Genomic DNA, 15736 nt, shown 5'->3' with positions numbered 1-15736 from the left:
TTTATTTAAAAAAAAAATATCTACCAAGTTTTTGATATGTGGTATATTATTTGATGTATACTATCAGATTATAGTAAAAGCATGTAAACACATTTTTAAAAATTAGTAAATAATTGAACATTTAATATACATTAATTTTAAAATTTTTTTAAATTAATATGAATGAATAGGTCAAATTATTGTTAATTTTTATATTTAAATTATTGGTATTTGTATAAATTCACAATGAATAAATTTTTTTTAAAAATTAGTAAATAATTGTACATTTAAATTACAGTAATTTTTTAAATTTAATATGAATGAACATGTAGAAATGTTGTTAATTTTTATATTTAAATTATTTATATTTGTATAAATTCACAATAAATAAATAAATAAGTCCATGCTAAGGCATGGGCAATATTCTACTTGTTGGGTAACCCATTTTATATCCATATGTAAAAACTTAATACACCCATATCCAACTATTCATGGGTAGGTATAGGTAAAATTATCTAAATGGATTTATTTGCCACCTATAAAGTAAATGTAATGCCTTCTTGCTAGTGGTACCAGCACCAACACGAGGTAATCAAGAGTAGGGGTGTAAACAAGTCAAATTTTGGCCAAGCAGAGTCGAGTCTCAATTTAGTTTTATGAAACTCGAATTCAATCTCTCAATGTAAAGTTCCAGTTAAAAAGAACTAAAAAATAATTATTTTATTTTTTAAAAAATAAATAAAATATTAATATTTTAACAAATAATAAATATTAAGAATATATATATAATTTATTATTAAAAATAAAAATAAAAAATTAACATATATAATCGAACCGGCTCGCGAACTAATGAGTCGGGTATTTTTTGTATCTCAAATTCGACTTGATTAGCTTAAACTCGATTTGGATCTCGATATTGACCGAATTTGACTCGAACTCGGAGTCGAACTGCTTGTGCGCGGCTCAATTGGTTTGTAGCTCTAAATTCAAGAGCAATCAAATAGAACTGCTAAGGTTGAAACCAAGGCCATAAATATTGTTCATTTACAACCACAACCAAACTAAACACTAACTAAAATTCAGTTACATAGGGCATTGACAAGTAGAAATTAACCTATATTTTTGTATATATCTCTTATAGAGATGGGGAACGGCGCGATGAATGGGGTGGAGATACCTTATTCCACCATGATTTTTTTTCATGAAAATAGGTACTCTTTGTCACTTTTTATCATGTATCAACTTTATAATCTTTCTATAATTTCTCTGTCTTCTAATAAAAAAATTCTGTCTCTCTGTCTTTTGATAAATTTGAGATTTAAATTGCTACATTAACTTTACTAGAGGTCTTTCCTCCAAAAAAAAAAAAAGAACATTTACTAGAGGTCTAAACTTCTCCATAAAAAAGTAACGCATTCATAACGATACACTCTAAAGATATATTCATGGGTGATACAAAATTGTCAATCTGGTTTTAATGCAAGTCCGGAAAATCGCATACATACCAAATTCCCTTGAACTTGAGAAACGGCCTGTTAACGCAACATTTTGACTTGGGATTTAATATCGCAAATCATCTGTTCACCCCCATTATAATTGAATCAGACAATTTGCCAAAGAAAATGTGTTCCAATGGCAAATAGCAGCAATTATTATCGGCTTAAAATGATTTTTTTTTTTTTTTTTGCGCCGAGCAATGATAAGATGGTAGCTTTTCAATATTTTTAATGAGACCAACAAGAAATATTACAAGACATCAAGCTATACATTTTAAGCATTGGGATCACATATGCACAAGCCACTGTACAAGAAGAGCCACAGCAAGTTTCGAGCTGCAGAAACAATACACACACATTAACTTTTGCTTTTGACCTTAAAACTGCATTCGCAAATTTGAGTTCTGGCTCCCAACTCAAACAGCAAATCCCCAGCTTTTGTTTCCATCAGGGAAGCGACTCCAAAACTTTATCACTTTCTGAATAGTTCATGTTCGTCATCCTGTGCAAACACAACAATATTTTTTCACAGTTGAGGATCTGAGATGTGTCTTAAGGCGTGGAATTCACTGAGATCTCCTGAGGCATGGGTTGGCTTGGCTGATCTATGTGCGAAGGGATGACAAGCCGCTGCAATGGTTTCAATGCCACTGTGAGTTGATTAAATGAAGGGCGCAGATTTGGGTCCCTGGTAAAAGAAAATGGCATAGAACAGGCAAGGCTGATTAGTTGAGGAAAAACTGACAAAATGAAAGAGAAAAATGCATCGCTGTAGTCATATTGTGCAACTTACGTTTGCCAACATTCCCAAATTATTCTAGCTACTAATGGATCAACTTCCTTTGGTATATCAAGACGGCGATTTTGAAAGCCTACAGCACCCACAACCTGCATTGGATTCATCCCATTCCAAGGTAGTCTGAGGGTTGCTAATTCCCACAAAATGATGCCAAAACTATAAACATCACACCTGCACAGAAATCCACAAACCCCTTAGTGCAAAGCTCCCTGCCCTAAATACCAAAAAGCACAAAAGACACTGGATAAAGCTCCCTGATTAACCCATATCCATTTTGTGCCCTGTGTTGGAGATGGTAATATCCAAAATTTCAAAGAATGGTGCTAAACTGCTAAAGCAATGTCCGTTCAAATTTCTTGCAGTTTCATCAACCTTTATTCAAGAATGAAAAGGGCAAAAAAAAAAAAAAAAGGATTTGTGATGACCCATGTATACATTTAAGTAATGAATACAAACAATTATTGCCAGAAACTAGAAACCACCAGTGTCACTTCATACATCATAATCAGGACAAATGCGACTTTGCATTTCTAATGCTTTTCCCAATTTCCAGTTTGCACCTGGAACTTCTATATGGGCATATTGCACTCTAAAGTTATCAAAATTTCCAAATAATCCTGCCAATTACTTATAATGTTAAATTTAAAGTATACGCAAACACATCATGTGTGTGTCCCAAAATTGTTGACTACATATGTTCAAAACATGATATGGTCACTTTATGAAGCATGATGTACAAACACATAAGCAATTGGGCTAATATGGGACAATTTAGAAAGACTAAGGTAAAAAATGTCCACAACAAGAGTTTGGGAGTCAAGGTTGAAAAAATGAAATGTAAGGGAAAATCGGTTTCGCCACTGATTATGGACTCAATTTCTTGCATCAGCCATCAGTTGCACGGCTCAATCACATGTTCGCCCCTTTAGACTATTGCTTTGACTTTTATGGAGCCCCTAGCCAAGAGCCATACTCCAATTCTCAGGAACAAGGAGAATTGGAGTATGGCACCCGCCTAGGGCTTCCGGAAAAGTATTTTTGTGCAGAGTTACTAAAAGACAATTGTGACTAGGTTCTTGTTATAATGAGTTTAGATATAGAATCTGGTAGTATTTCTAAGTTTTTAAACTCTCTCTGTAAATAATACTTTGAAAAAAAAAAAAACTCTCTTTGTAATAACACTTGATATATCTTAGATAAAATGATTTAGTTTGCTTTAAAAACTTGGTCAACCTACCACACAAAAAAGAGCAAGCAGACAAAAATAGCCTACTTATAATATCCCGAGGGCGCAAGGACTTGCTAGGTTCAATTTAGCAATACACGAGATATAAGCATATTTCAAGTAAAGAAGAAGTTGTAAACAAATTTTAGGAAAGAAAAGATGAACATGAGCTCCAAACACATCGTGTGCTGCACAATGGACATTTTTAGGATCAGATTATAATGCCAACTCACTTCTCATTAGAAGGCTCATTTCGGAGTACTTCTGGTGCCATCCACTCTGGCTACAGGGTAAAAGTTATTTTCATAAGAAACAAAAGAACAAAGCAACTAAAGATTGAAATCTAATCTACTAAAGCTTGAAAGTGGTCATCCTTACTGTCCCAGCTGTCGACTTCGATGACAAAAATGTATTGTGCTTCAAACGTGACAACCCAAAATCACATACCTGCATGATAGACGTTATATACATGGAAATAAACAAAAGATAAGCATAAAGAAAGAGCTACAACTTGGAAGACAAGATGATTCTTGATTAGTTAATGAGAGAGCATTATGCAAACATCGAAAGGCGGGGGCAAAAAAAGAAAAGAAAAGAAAACAGCAATAACAATTTTCAGTCATATAGATGATTCCACCCCATTATACACAGAAGCTAACAGGTCTAGCTAACAAATGAACCATTGGTCTCCTTTCATCACTAGTTTTAAGTGCTGCTTCATTGAAAGCAAGAAATATCAATTTGACATCCAGACAACCCCCATTAGGAGCACTTTTTCTCAGTTAAGTCATCCTCCCACAATAGTTCAAAAGGCATGACTCACAAAAGCAGCCACGAGGATTACAAAAGAATAAATGATACTACGATTTTAGTTTGTGGACACCATAGAATGAGGCTACTGTTGAGCTGACTCGAGTTGTTGCCGAATTCAGAAAAAAAAAAAAAAAAATCTCAACAGTGTACATACCTTCACATTCCAATTATTATCAACCAACAAATTTGGTGACTTCAGATCACGGTGGACGATTGTAGGTATGCTAGTATGTAAGCAATTCATGCCCTTTGCCTGAAAAACAGAACCTCAAATGCAGCTTATAAGCAAAAGAAAAGTAGGAAATCAGCCAAAACAACTATCAACTATTTCATTATGCCATACCACATCTAAAGCCATTTTAATTCTTCGCTTTTCATCAATTTGACACTGTGGGCGATGAATAATCCGATATAAGCTTCCTCTGCAAAATAAAAGAATTAATGAATGAACTGAACTCACAAAATCTAGAAAGGAATGTTGAGGATAAAGACACAGTGATAACAACTATCAGCTTCTGACATCTGACAGCAGTACCAAGGGGCAGGGGACAATATTCGTCTTAAGCTATCTCCTACGAGCAATAAACTCCCAAGTGACACAATGAATAGCTCACATATAAATTCTATTAACACTTCCTGAGCACTATAGATGAGTGCAGTTGCCACTTAAACTATTGACCAGCACTTCTACTTTTAGGCAGTTATCATAATTTTATCACCATTGGCAAAACATATTACAACTGCAGCATAATCACTGTAATTCTTATAAAAAATGCAAAGCTTTGAGTTCACAATTTTGATGGGGGGACAGCCACCAGCATTTTGAGAACTGATACTTAAAAAACTGCCTTGTCTTTTGAGTCTGGTATAATTACTGCAATTCTTAAATAATGCAAAGTTTTGAGTTCACAAATTTGTGGGGACATAACCACCAGCATTTTGAGAACTGACACTTGGAAAATTGTCTTGTCGTAATAGCCTTGACATGTTTCTTTACATTTTGTTTTTGGTCCATTCTTTTTACATCTTTTGATAGCAAGAACCAACAGAGACAGTTACTATAGATACGTAAACTTCAATACTAAGGAGCAACCACTATGAATTGACAATATCTGATGCATCAAATCATCTCAAAAGAACCAACTGTTAAAATAGGTAAGTCTCCATGAAAAACTAACGACAGAAGAAAACAGGGAAGCTACTTCACATGAAGCAGATTCCAGGATAATTTACAAAAAGTAAAGCAAAAACCATAGCTTGTCTTTTAATGGGATGAATTGCCAGTAATTCAGCAAAACCAAATGCAACATGATATGCTATCTTGCAAAAGAGTAGCACCCCCTTAATAGGTACCTTTGCACATAAATGCTAACTATAGATAATAGAACAGGGGAAAATTAAGAAAAGAAGGTAGCAAACGTACCGTGGTAAAAACTCCGTGACAATAGAGAGATTCGGAGGCCGAGTTACAGCACCCATAAAAAGAACTACATTTGGATGGCGTAACCTTTGCATTATGCGCACCTGCATGCACGAATAAGCGTTGCTCATCCCTTGTGAACCGATTTATTGTAAAATGGAGATTTATATCAATCTCTGTTTACTCTTACCAAGAAATTGAAAGGAGAACAAGGTAAATAAACATTGAGAAAATCTAAAAAACAGCATGACCTCATGTGAATAACAACGGCTGTCTTTTAGTTTGTATTGTAACCACACATATCATATGTCAATGTACACTAATAAAGGTTATAGTATTTCACTCAACAAGTGGAGGACTTTAAGATAATTCCTCACAAATAAATTTCAACTTCAGCATCAAAATTCATTGTTGCACCCAGCGCTTCAAAACCCGCACTCAGATTTTTTTTTTTATTTCCATTTTTAACACTTCACCTTATGTTATCGGCTTAACTAAGAATAGTTCACAATGCTTGCTATAATAATGATGCTATAATCTCTGATTTCTGTAAAATTCTGCTCTCGTGTATACCAAATATTTTTGGGCAAATAAACAGAACAAGACTAATGTACTTTATTATGCGCATAAAGGCACATAGATTAACACGAATGACATCACAGTTACCAGTCAAATGAAGAAGAAAGATGCTTCTAAGAAATAGTTCTTACTTCTCTCCTAAACTCAGCCAAAGCAGCACCCGAGAAATCTTGGTCAAGGAACTTTTTCACAGCAACTTCCTGATCCAGACAATTCACCAGACAAGTCATTAGAGCCAATGACATGCTTTCTTGCAGGAAAAATGAACAGCTATGTCAAGTTCAATATCACAGAAGACTGTCCTCTAGAAAGAGGATTAAAGTCCCAATAAAAACAGATGCAAACATATCTCATCTTCAAGAGTTTCAAAAAGTTAGTGATGAATTAACAAATGACTGCCGAGTTGATACTCACCAAGGAGGAGGAGGAGGAGGAGGAGGAGAAGAAGAAGAAAAGAGGGGCAGGGGGTTGCAATCCATGCTATGACGTATAATCAATATAAAGATTTTTGAGCATAACATCAGAAAGATGTAATCCCCTTTCCGCCAAGCAGTATAAATGGTCCCTTCGTTATACTTTCAAGTTTTAACTACAGTAGTGATCTTGGGTCAAGAAATAAGCAATTTAATATCAGATAAAGCCATCTATAATTAAGTTGATCAAAAAAGTGACTGACACAAATTCTAGTATTGACACTTGAGCTTAGCAGCAAAGCAAATTTGTGTACTTGTCCCTTCATTCACCCATTAGCCTATACCAGCTTCTTTTACGGTTGCCTGATATTAATTCATTTGAATAGGGTATCAGCTAGTTTAAAAATTTAAGTCGACAATAAGTAACATTAAAGGATGGCTCCTTCCTCAATTTTCATAACGATAGCAAGCTGGAAAAACTGTTCAAGAATGCCTTGGAGCCCAGAACTACTTCCAAATCCAGTTGCAAACAAGCAGAAAGCTCTATAGGTTCCTTTAAAAGTGAACTACTTGCTGAATTAAACCTTAGTGGAATTTTAGAAGTATCCGCTTTACGAAGAACTTGTTGGTAAAAAGATTAGGAATTATTCCAAAGAACCTTTACTTAATATTCCTAAGAATGAAATAAAAAAGAAAAAAAAAAAGAAAGAAAACATCGCAAAATTAGGCATCTGGATCACCAGTAACTTTCAATTAAAAGTTTCACAAGGAGAATCTCATAAGAGACAAACTTCTACTTCTCAGATATCAAGTATGAAAGTAGCAGAAACAACAATATTAAGCATGAAAAAAATGACTTACAGTGCCATTCCAATCAGCATGATATACTTCACCATAGGAACCTGTATATAAGGTGGATAATTAAGTATCAGAAAGTTACGACAAGCAATTATATGTCAATGCTAACTCTAACGGGTCGGAGAACCTTAAAAAGTAAAGCAGGCAGTTCCATGTATATACCTAGTCCAATCCTTTCACCAATAACTAGATCTTCCCATGGAATTTCACATTCACTGACATCATCAATTACAGGATCAAGTTGAGGAACAGCTGGATTAACAGAAGAGCTTGGATATGCTTGATCCTTGAATCTTAAATCAGTCAATGTAAAACCATCTTGCTGATTGTTTCTCTGGTCATGCATCCCACTAGCATCCTTCCCATACTCTTTTGTAATATTTGATTGGCCATTCTGAAGCATTCCACCACCACTTTGATAAGTTTCTTTCTGATCAATGCCCTGGTCATCCTGTAGAGACAACCGATTGAATTGCACCTCAGCTATTGCCAAATTATTAACAGCATACATGTTTGCATCATCCTCTCTGTAGGCATCATCAGACTTTCTAGCTACGACTGGAGGAGTGAAGCTTGTAGAAGGAGTTGACAACATACTGCATTCACCAGCTGTGCGATTGCTCTTTGAGAAGAGGCTCTCAACAAAGTCATATTCATTTTTCTTGGAAGCCTCATTATATATCTGGTTACTTTTTTGTGCCAAAGGTACTGGAGGTCGGCCACTAAGAAGGTTACCTTTTGGCCGTGGTATTTCATTAAAGTTTTTCCTACCATAGTCCCCTTGCAACGAAGCCTTACCGGATCCTTTTATTTGGAATGGATTAAGATCAGCAAAAAGATTTTTTGGGTCTTCAGTACTGCTCTGATTATATGGAACCAGATTCACATTCATTCTTGCACCATCACCAGCTGCATTGGGCCCACGACCACCTTTGTACAAAGAAGTCCCAATAGCCAAGGATGGGATATGATCCATCTGGTTGGAAGCTGGTGCCCTTTTGTTCAATCCAGAAGAGCTAACACTGCTACTGGTTCTTCCATTCTGAGGAGAAGGCAATGAATCTGTCTTTTCGGAATCTTTTTGTGAAGAGAAACTATTTTCCTCTGCGGAACTCTGTCCAGATAATAAATATGGATTTGATTGAGCAGCTCCAGTATCACTGGTTGCCTGAAAAGTGGGAAGTTTGCCTAATTTCGGAGGATATGACTTGAAAGATCCATCTTTTGCACTCAAAACATCAGCAGGTATGAGTGCCCCAGGTTCACCCATGAGATCAACTAAGAACTCACTGCAGGTAAAGAGATTAATTTAGGAGCTTAAATTTGGAGAGCAAATGTATAAAAGCATTAATCAACTAGAACCATATATAGGATTATACACTTACAAGAGTACCAAACGTTGACTGTTCTATAAAACAGCTATAGAGTATTCTTCAACATTTCAGCTATAATTAGAGACCCAAATTCCATTATCATTCATTATGAATTCGTCCTAGTAAGTCTTCAAACTCACCCCAACCCAAAAAACAAATGATGGAGCACTTGTTGATCATTCAATACCTTAAATGTGAAAGGATTGGAAGAAACCAGGAGGAGGAAATTAATCATTTAGAAAGCATTAATAACCACGCAAATAGATAGGGTAAGCTCCAAAGAATAGTTCTTCTGATGGGTTTGCTTCTTTTATTTATGATATTTATAAGGTTATGAGTTAGTGCTATGAACAAGCAGAGATAAGAAGCAAAAATGTACTGTTTCAGTCAAAAACCAAGTCTTCAAGTTTAATGAGGTCGCTATAGAATGTAATGCTTTACAAAAGAAAGCAAACAAAGGTAGCTCAACAAGAATAACCAAAAACATACCACTGGACAAGAAAAAGTAAAAGAACTGAAAGCCAAAAATAACTTAAAAAAGTACTGCTAATCTAAAATGGTGTCAACTGATACAATTAATCGAGTACTGCAATACACGCGTTAGTTTACTGGAAAGAATTATTTATCTCTCAATGAGGCATGAATCTTCACGTTCATGTAAATGAAATGGTAAAACAAGGGGAACAAACGTAGAATAGATATCCTACAAATTTTCTTTATCCACACAGAATCCATAAATTTCATCACATTCTTTCACCAGGCAGCAATTAACTTTAGTCTTTTGTGCACGTGTTGAACTATACATGTCAGTGTTTTCCAAGAACTTTACCACAGCAATACGATTGAAACCATCAAGATATAAAGGGAACTAGATAAAAACACAAACCTCAACCTTCTCAGTTTAAAATACAGAGTACAATACTGATATTAGAAGATTGAATCATGTATCCTCCATTTTTGTTCAGTGTCCTTATCTAATTATTTTACAATGTCAAACGGTTTTCATTGTGCTGAGCATTGATACAATCTTCATGAAATCATAGAATTTTAAAGATGGGCCTACAACCTTCAAGTTGGTATAAACTAATTATGATAATGAACATAATCAGTTCAAAAATTCGCTCTTGCTACTTAATGTCCCAGTTGGTACCCACAGACAGGATCTATACACAATCAGGAAAAGTCCTCAAAAGACTAGTATTAATTCTCTTCCACTGGCGTCCACATAATAGAAATCTTTGGGCTGTTGTGCTCATTTTTGAATTGTAAGATGCTACTCAGACATCAATGATACTGATGCAAAAATCCCTGCAAATCGGACATCTAAACAAACCAATTTCTGAGTGCATTCAAAGACTTAAGGACACAAGAACAATACCAAAACCCTTGTTTCAAGAAATTCAGTCAAGAAACAGTTGAGCAGCAGTCCCTTTTCCAGCACTACTTGTGACTCAATCCTTTGCAATTTATTTTCGATCAACATCCTTGGACTTAACAACTCAAAATACAGAAAGACTACTTGTTTCCAATTATATGCAGCCTTCAAGGAATTATGCACAATTAAGTGACGTACAAGAACTTGACATCAATCTTGCAGCCTCTAACAAGTTACATCAAAAGCATCCTCATCCTAATCCCTATTGACCAATATATAATTGGTAGAGAGGAACTAAGCAACTTCTACAACCAGGTTAAATATAGTTCAGTAGTTCATCTTGACTCCTATTTCAGCAAAACAGCTGTACGCAACATGACACATACATGAAAAAGGTTCAGCCAGTTTTATCAACTATCCAACAAAATCCACAATATCCAACCGCATTACCAAGAACTAGGAAATCTGCCATCTCTAGCACACACGCAGACTAAGGAAATAAACAATTGAAGGTACTGTCATCCAATCTTTTAAAAACACAATGTACAATCAATAACTCAAAGGTGCATGCCATAACCTTCAAAGTTATTAACCTAGAAAGCTGAGAAATAAGAACAAATACCCCCCAATTCAGAAACATATGAGCAAATCATACTGCTATAAAGTTCTGAGATAAGTGGTCAATTTAAAAGTACATGAAGAGTAAAAAGGAAAAGGAAAGGCACAAATTTTACCTTCCGTCTGAAAACTTTACAAAGTTCACAACATCAACCTCATTTCCAGTGTATTTACTCCAATTCGCCAATTTACAAGGTATACCAACATTGTCAGCCAATACCTGCATTCAAGCAAAAACAAATAAAAAAATCAATACAAAACCGAAAAAGGTAAGACATGAATTAAAGTTTTTACAGCATTTTCTAATAAAATTTGGTGAAGTACAGAAACAACACTAGATATATAGCAAGCAAAGGACACAATTAAGTTCAAAAGAAATATATTAACCCCAACCTTAAAAAGCAGCGATCGATGACGTAAAAGCCCAAGTCTTAATGACCCAAGAGGTCGCACAACTGTGTGGAGAGATGTCCTTAACTCTGTGCTTCTTTCCAGCCATTTTGCCATTATGACATTTGCATCCTTCACTGGTCCACCCATTTGGTCTGCAACAAGTTCAGCAAGTCTCTGTACTTGAAGACCAATCTCAGTCGTTGCTACTATACACCGTGCAATCTCCGCCAACTCTCTCAAAGCAGGATCAATAGATTTGTTGACTATTACTACTTCAAAATCAGAGCCACCAGGATTTGTCTCAAGATCAGTAAGAGATGGCATTTTTCCTTTGCTTGCTGGATCTATGGAGAGACTGAAGACATCATAGAAGCCTTCAACCACCTTTTCCTCATAGTCAAGTCCACTATCTTCCTGACAAATCAAAGATAAATGCAAAATGCTAAATAAGTATTTTATTACTTTGAACAGGAAAATTTCCATTCTCATTACTTGATATCCATTATTCTATTTCCTAATAGTTTGGCATAACGCAAAATGCCTCAAAAGTATTTGTCGCATATGAATTTTAAAAGTTGAAATCCACAAACCAAAACACGTCTAATACAGCACTCAATGGCGCAAGTAAAGCCTGTAAGGCAAATGAACCAACAACTCTCTTCTCAAATCAGTAGAGTGCGCCACTACAATAATGGTCTGGCAATTAAAATTTCCAACAATTCTCAGTATCGTGCATTGGATGAATAAATGCATCACTAACCCCAAGACCAAAATCTGTGCAGAGTGGCTGCAAAACTTGCACATCAGAAACAATTATCCGTCATTTTAACTCTTACTGCAGACAGATTCTTACTGCTCTAGATTAGATATAACTGAAAATCTCAAATGTGCCACGATTAAGTGTGCAGGTTAGTCATTAGTCCTAAGTGACAAGAAGAATATTGTCAAACTGCATAAGGAAAGAACACTTCAATATCGAAAGGCTAATGGAAAAGGAAAGGATACTTCCCTGTTATTTGAGTTTGAAATAGACAATGCCAATTTCCTTGTTATGTGAGTATGATTCAATGTTTCTAACCTGAATTATATTACTGCTCTACCACAGAGAAGGTTCACCAATAAAGGAAACTATTTCAATCTCTTGCCGAAAAAAGCTCTCCTTGTCATTGTAAGGGATTCTAGAACTGAACAATTAGCAATGACCAGTATTCAAGCTCAATGATAAGTTGCTAGATGCATATAGTTGCTAAAGAAAAACATTGCACAGCTACACAGAGCCACCACTCAAAACCAGGTCAAGCTTTCATTCAACAGTCTCCCTGATTTTAATCAGAAAAATTAGAAAAATCAAATTCTCTCATTCACTAACCTTTGATTTGCCAACACATCTTCATAACAATAATCTGCACTCAGAAAGAGTAAAAGAATTCTTGCATTAATTTGCACTAATTTACACTACCAACATAAGCAAATGTAGATGTCTGTACAACACCCAAAATGGCTAAATCAAGCATGTCAAGCACTTCCTAATTATGCCTAATATTCTTTCTCACTCAACTCTCCCATTTTCTCGGCCATTTTGGTCTCTAATTTTTGTAACTTCACATAGCTATGAACTCAGCAAATATAGTAAGAAAGAAATCTAAAGAGATAACAACATCACTGAATAAAGAAGCAGAATAAAATCTGCAGAATAAGAGCATTTTTTAATCCAGCTTCGACATTTACATGAAATTAATCAAATTTACCACCTTATTCAGATTCGACTTAAAATAATAAAATTTTCCAATTCAGAAGAATGCAGTAGCCTAACTGAATTTTGGAGTAGAATTTTTTCAGGAAAAAACAAAAAGAAAGCTTTAGACAAAATTAAAGCAAATTCGACAAGGACAAAAGCTCACCCAAAACCGCCTGGACAACAAGTCCGCAGCAGCATCATCCCTGTGGCCCACAGAGTCGCCACCTCGGCCTCCTCCGAGAAAACTCTGATGATGATGATGATCAGTATTCCCATCGATAGTACCAGACTCCTGCGCCAAAGAGGCCGAGACGCTCATTGCCATGGCTAGCTGCATCTCAAATTCCTCCTCCGAATCAAAATAATCCTTCTTCTGCTGCTGCTGCTGCTGCCTATCCGCCGCAGCTGTAGCCTCCGGAGAAGTGGCAGGAGCAGCAGAAGTCGGCGAAGTTGTAGTAGGAGAAGCAGCAGTAGCAGTAGTGGGAACACACGCCGGAGCGTTGCCGAAGTTGGAAGGACGGTGATCGGAGACACCACATGACGCTGACGTTGACGCCGGCGCCGACGATGATGACGTGGACGAAGAAGTAGAAGATGGAGTTTCGTTGGATCGATTAGGGTGGTGATGAAGCTTTTTCAAGAGGTGCTTCATTTCTTTCCTCCTCTTCTTCCCTCTTTCTTTCGGTCTTCGTACTTTATCTCTCTAAATTTATACACAAACAGTCCATATGGATAGAAGAAGACGAGTGTTTTACTTCACTGAGTCCTACTACGCGGTATGGGTTAACAGTTACGGATATTTATTTTTAGAAACATAACCAATTTTATTTCTCACATTTTACAAAAATAATTTTCGCTCATGCTATAATTGCGAACCAAATTCATGATATTTAAAAGGGTTAAAAACAAAAAAAATCCCTGCGATACTTAATACACAAAAAAGTCCTTCATGATTTCAAAATATATAAAACAACACTTCATATTTTGAACTAAATTATAAACTAACAGAATTCGTTTAAACTTAACAAAATTCGGTAAACTTAACAGTTGAGACCGTCATTTTCGTTAAATTTAACGAATTCCGTTAGTTTACAATTTAGTTTAAAATATGATGTGTCATTTTGTATATTTTGAAATCACGGGGGGCTTTTTTGCGTATTAGATATATCACATGAAGTTTTTTTATTTTTAACCCTATTTAAAAATTGAAACTATTATATCTTTAAAATCAACTTTCAATCTGAATCCAACCACCTAGTAACCTGATTACAAAATTTGGGGATATAATTGATAGATCACTTGGTAAACTCAACATGATTTTTAAGGAAATAAAAACCCAACAAGGAAAAATAAAAAATTATAACATAAAAAGGAAGGATTAATTTTTCATACATTGTTATTGTATGCACTGACGGACCTAGTTATCTACTGCATCATATCAATTTAAAATTAAACACCAAAATTTATATATATGATATACATCTAGACTCGCAAAATATATATACTAACGGTGCATGAAATGATTGATCCAAAAAATAAACCCATTATTCCAAGACAAAGAACGCCCTTTTATGTTATAATCTTTTAATTTTTTTCCTTTTTTGGGTCAATAAATGTCATGTAAATATGTTAAACATAACTGAGTAATCTATCAATTCTATCCATATATATATATATATATATATATATATCCTTTCATGATACTACAAAAAGTTTATGATATGTTGTACATGGATAATTTTAGAAACCTCCCTTAACGTTTGTGACAATTTTATTTAGCCCCCTGAACTTTAAAAAAATTGATTGCCTCCATTATTTTTAACTTTTTGTAACATTGGTAGCACATTTCAAAATATATTATCAAAAAACTTATTTGTGGATAGAGAGTATATTTTCATTCCAATATTTTCTTGTGAACCATTTTGTTTACATAACAAATATAGTTAATCTCTTAACTTTTGAACACTTGGCTGATGTGATTTTTTAATTAGGAATTATAAAGTAGTTAACAAGGTTGAAACACGTATTCTTAATTTTCGTGCCATTATTCTACACAAGAAATTTGATAAAATTTTGAAATTCTAAATAATTTAGAAAATTCTAAAAATTTGCATGAGAATTTTTCAATGATAATAATAGCATTTTGCACCTTGAAACACCTCAAATGAGTTTTTAAATTTATAGTTAAGAATTTTATGTTATTCAAATTTTCAAGCCATTGATCTAGTCAAAGAATTAGCAATTCAAAAAATTTATACACAATTCATAAATCTTTAATTTCATTCATACATATTTTTGAATTAAAAAAATGACTTTTTTCTTTGAGAAAATCTCAAATGAATTTGTAAACATAAACATTTTATCTTTTTAATGATTTACAAGGCATCAATCTAGAAAAGAAATTTACAAACTTTTAAAACTTTAAAAATTTGAAAAACTCCTCAAATTGACCAAAAACACTTTATAATAAAGGAATAATCTTTTTTTTGTCTTAAAAACACTTTGAATATATTATTAAAATAAATTTTGTGTACATTGATATACTTACAATTATATTGTGTCTTTCAAAATTACACATTTGTACAATTCGTCTTTATTTAACTTTTTATGACAAGTTTACAATTTTGAAAAAAGTAGGACAACAAAGTGTATTTTTG

General features: G+C 34.5%; 1 protein-coding gene across 2 annotated transcripts; it reads right to left on the bottom strand.

The window, feature by feature from the left end:
* Positions 1-1676: 1676 nt before the first annotated feature.
* On the bottom strand, positions 1677-13856 carry LOC113727491 (serine/threonine-protein kinase EDR1-like). Of its 2 annotated transcripts, none has more exons than XR_003457830.2 (13): positions 13243-13856; positions 11342-11755; positions 11065-11168; positions 7745-8871; positions 7586-7626; positions 6443-6511; positions 5736-5836; positions 4656-4734; positions 4467-4565; positions 3878-3946; positions 3733-3778; positions 2269-2445; positions 1677-2163 (listed from the first exon to the last, which is right to left on the bottom strand). XR_003457830.2 is itself a non-coding variant. In XM_027251690.2 (13 exons), the coding sequence occupies exons 1-13, from the start codon at positions 13729-13731 to the stop codon at positions 2028-2030; spliced, it is 2955 nt and encodes a 984-aa protein (XP_027107491.2). In that variant the 5' UTR covers positions 13732-13854; the 3' UTR covers positions 1677-2027. The 2 variants fall into 2 exon arrangements, 1 of the variants encoding a protein (XP_027107491.2); XM_027251690.2 differs by having other exon boundaries at positions 3733-3782; positions 13243-13854.
* Between the last annotated feature and the right edge of the window lie 1880 nt (positions 13857-15736).

Source organism: Coffea arabica, chromosome 2c (assembly GCF_036785885.1).
Source record: "Coffea arabica cultivar ET-39 chromosome 2c, Coffea Arabica ET-39 HiFi, whole genome shotgun sequence".
Lineage (NCBI taxonomy): Eukaryota > Viridiplantae > Streptophyta > Magnoliopsida > Gentianales > Rubiaceae > Coffea > Coffea arabica.
This window is presented reverse-complemented; position numbering and strand designations above follow the sequence as displayed.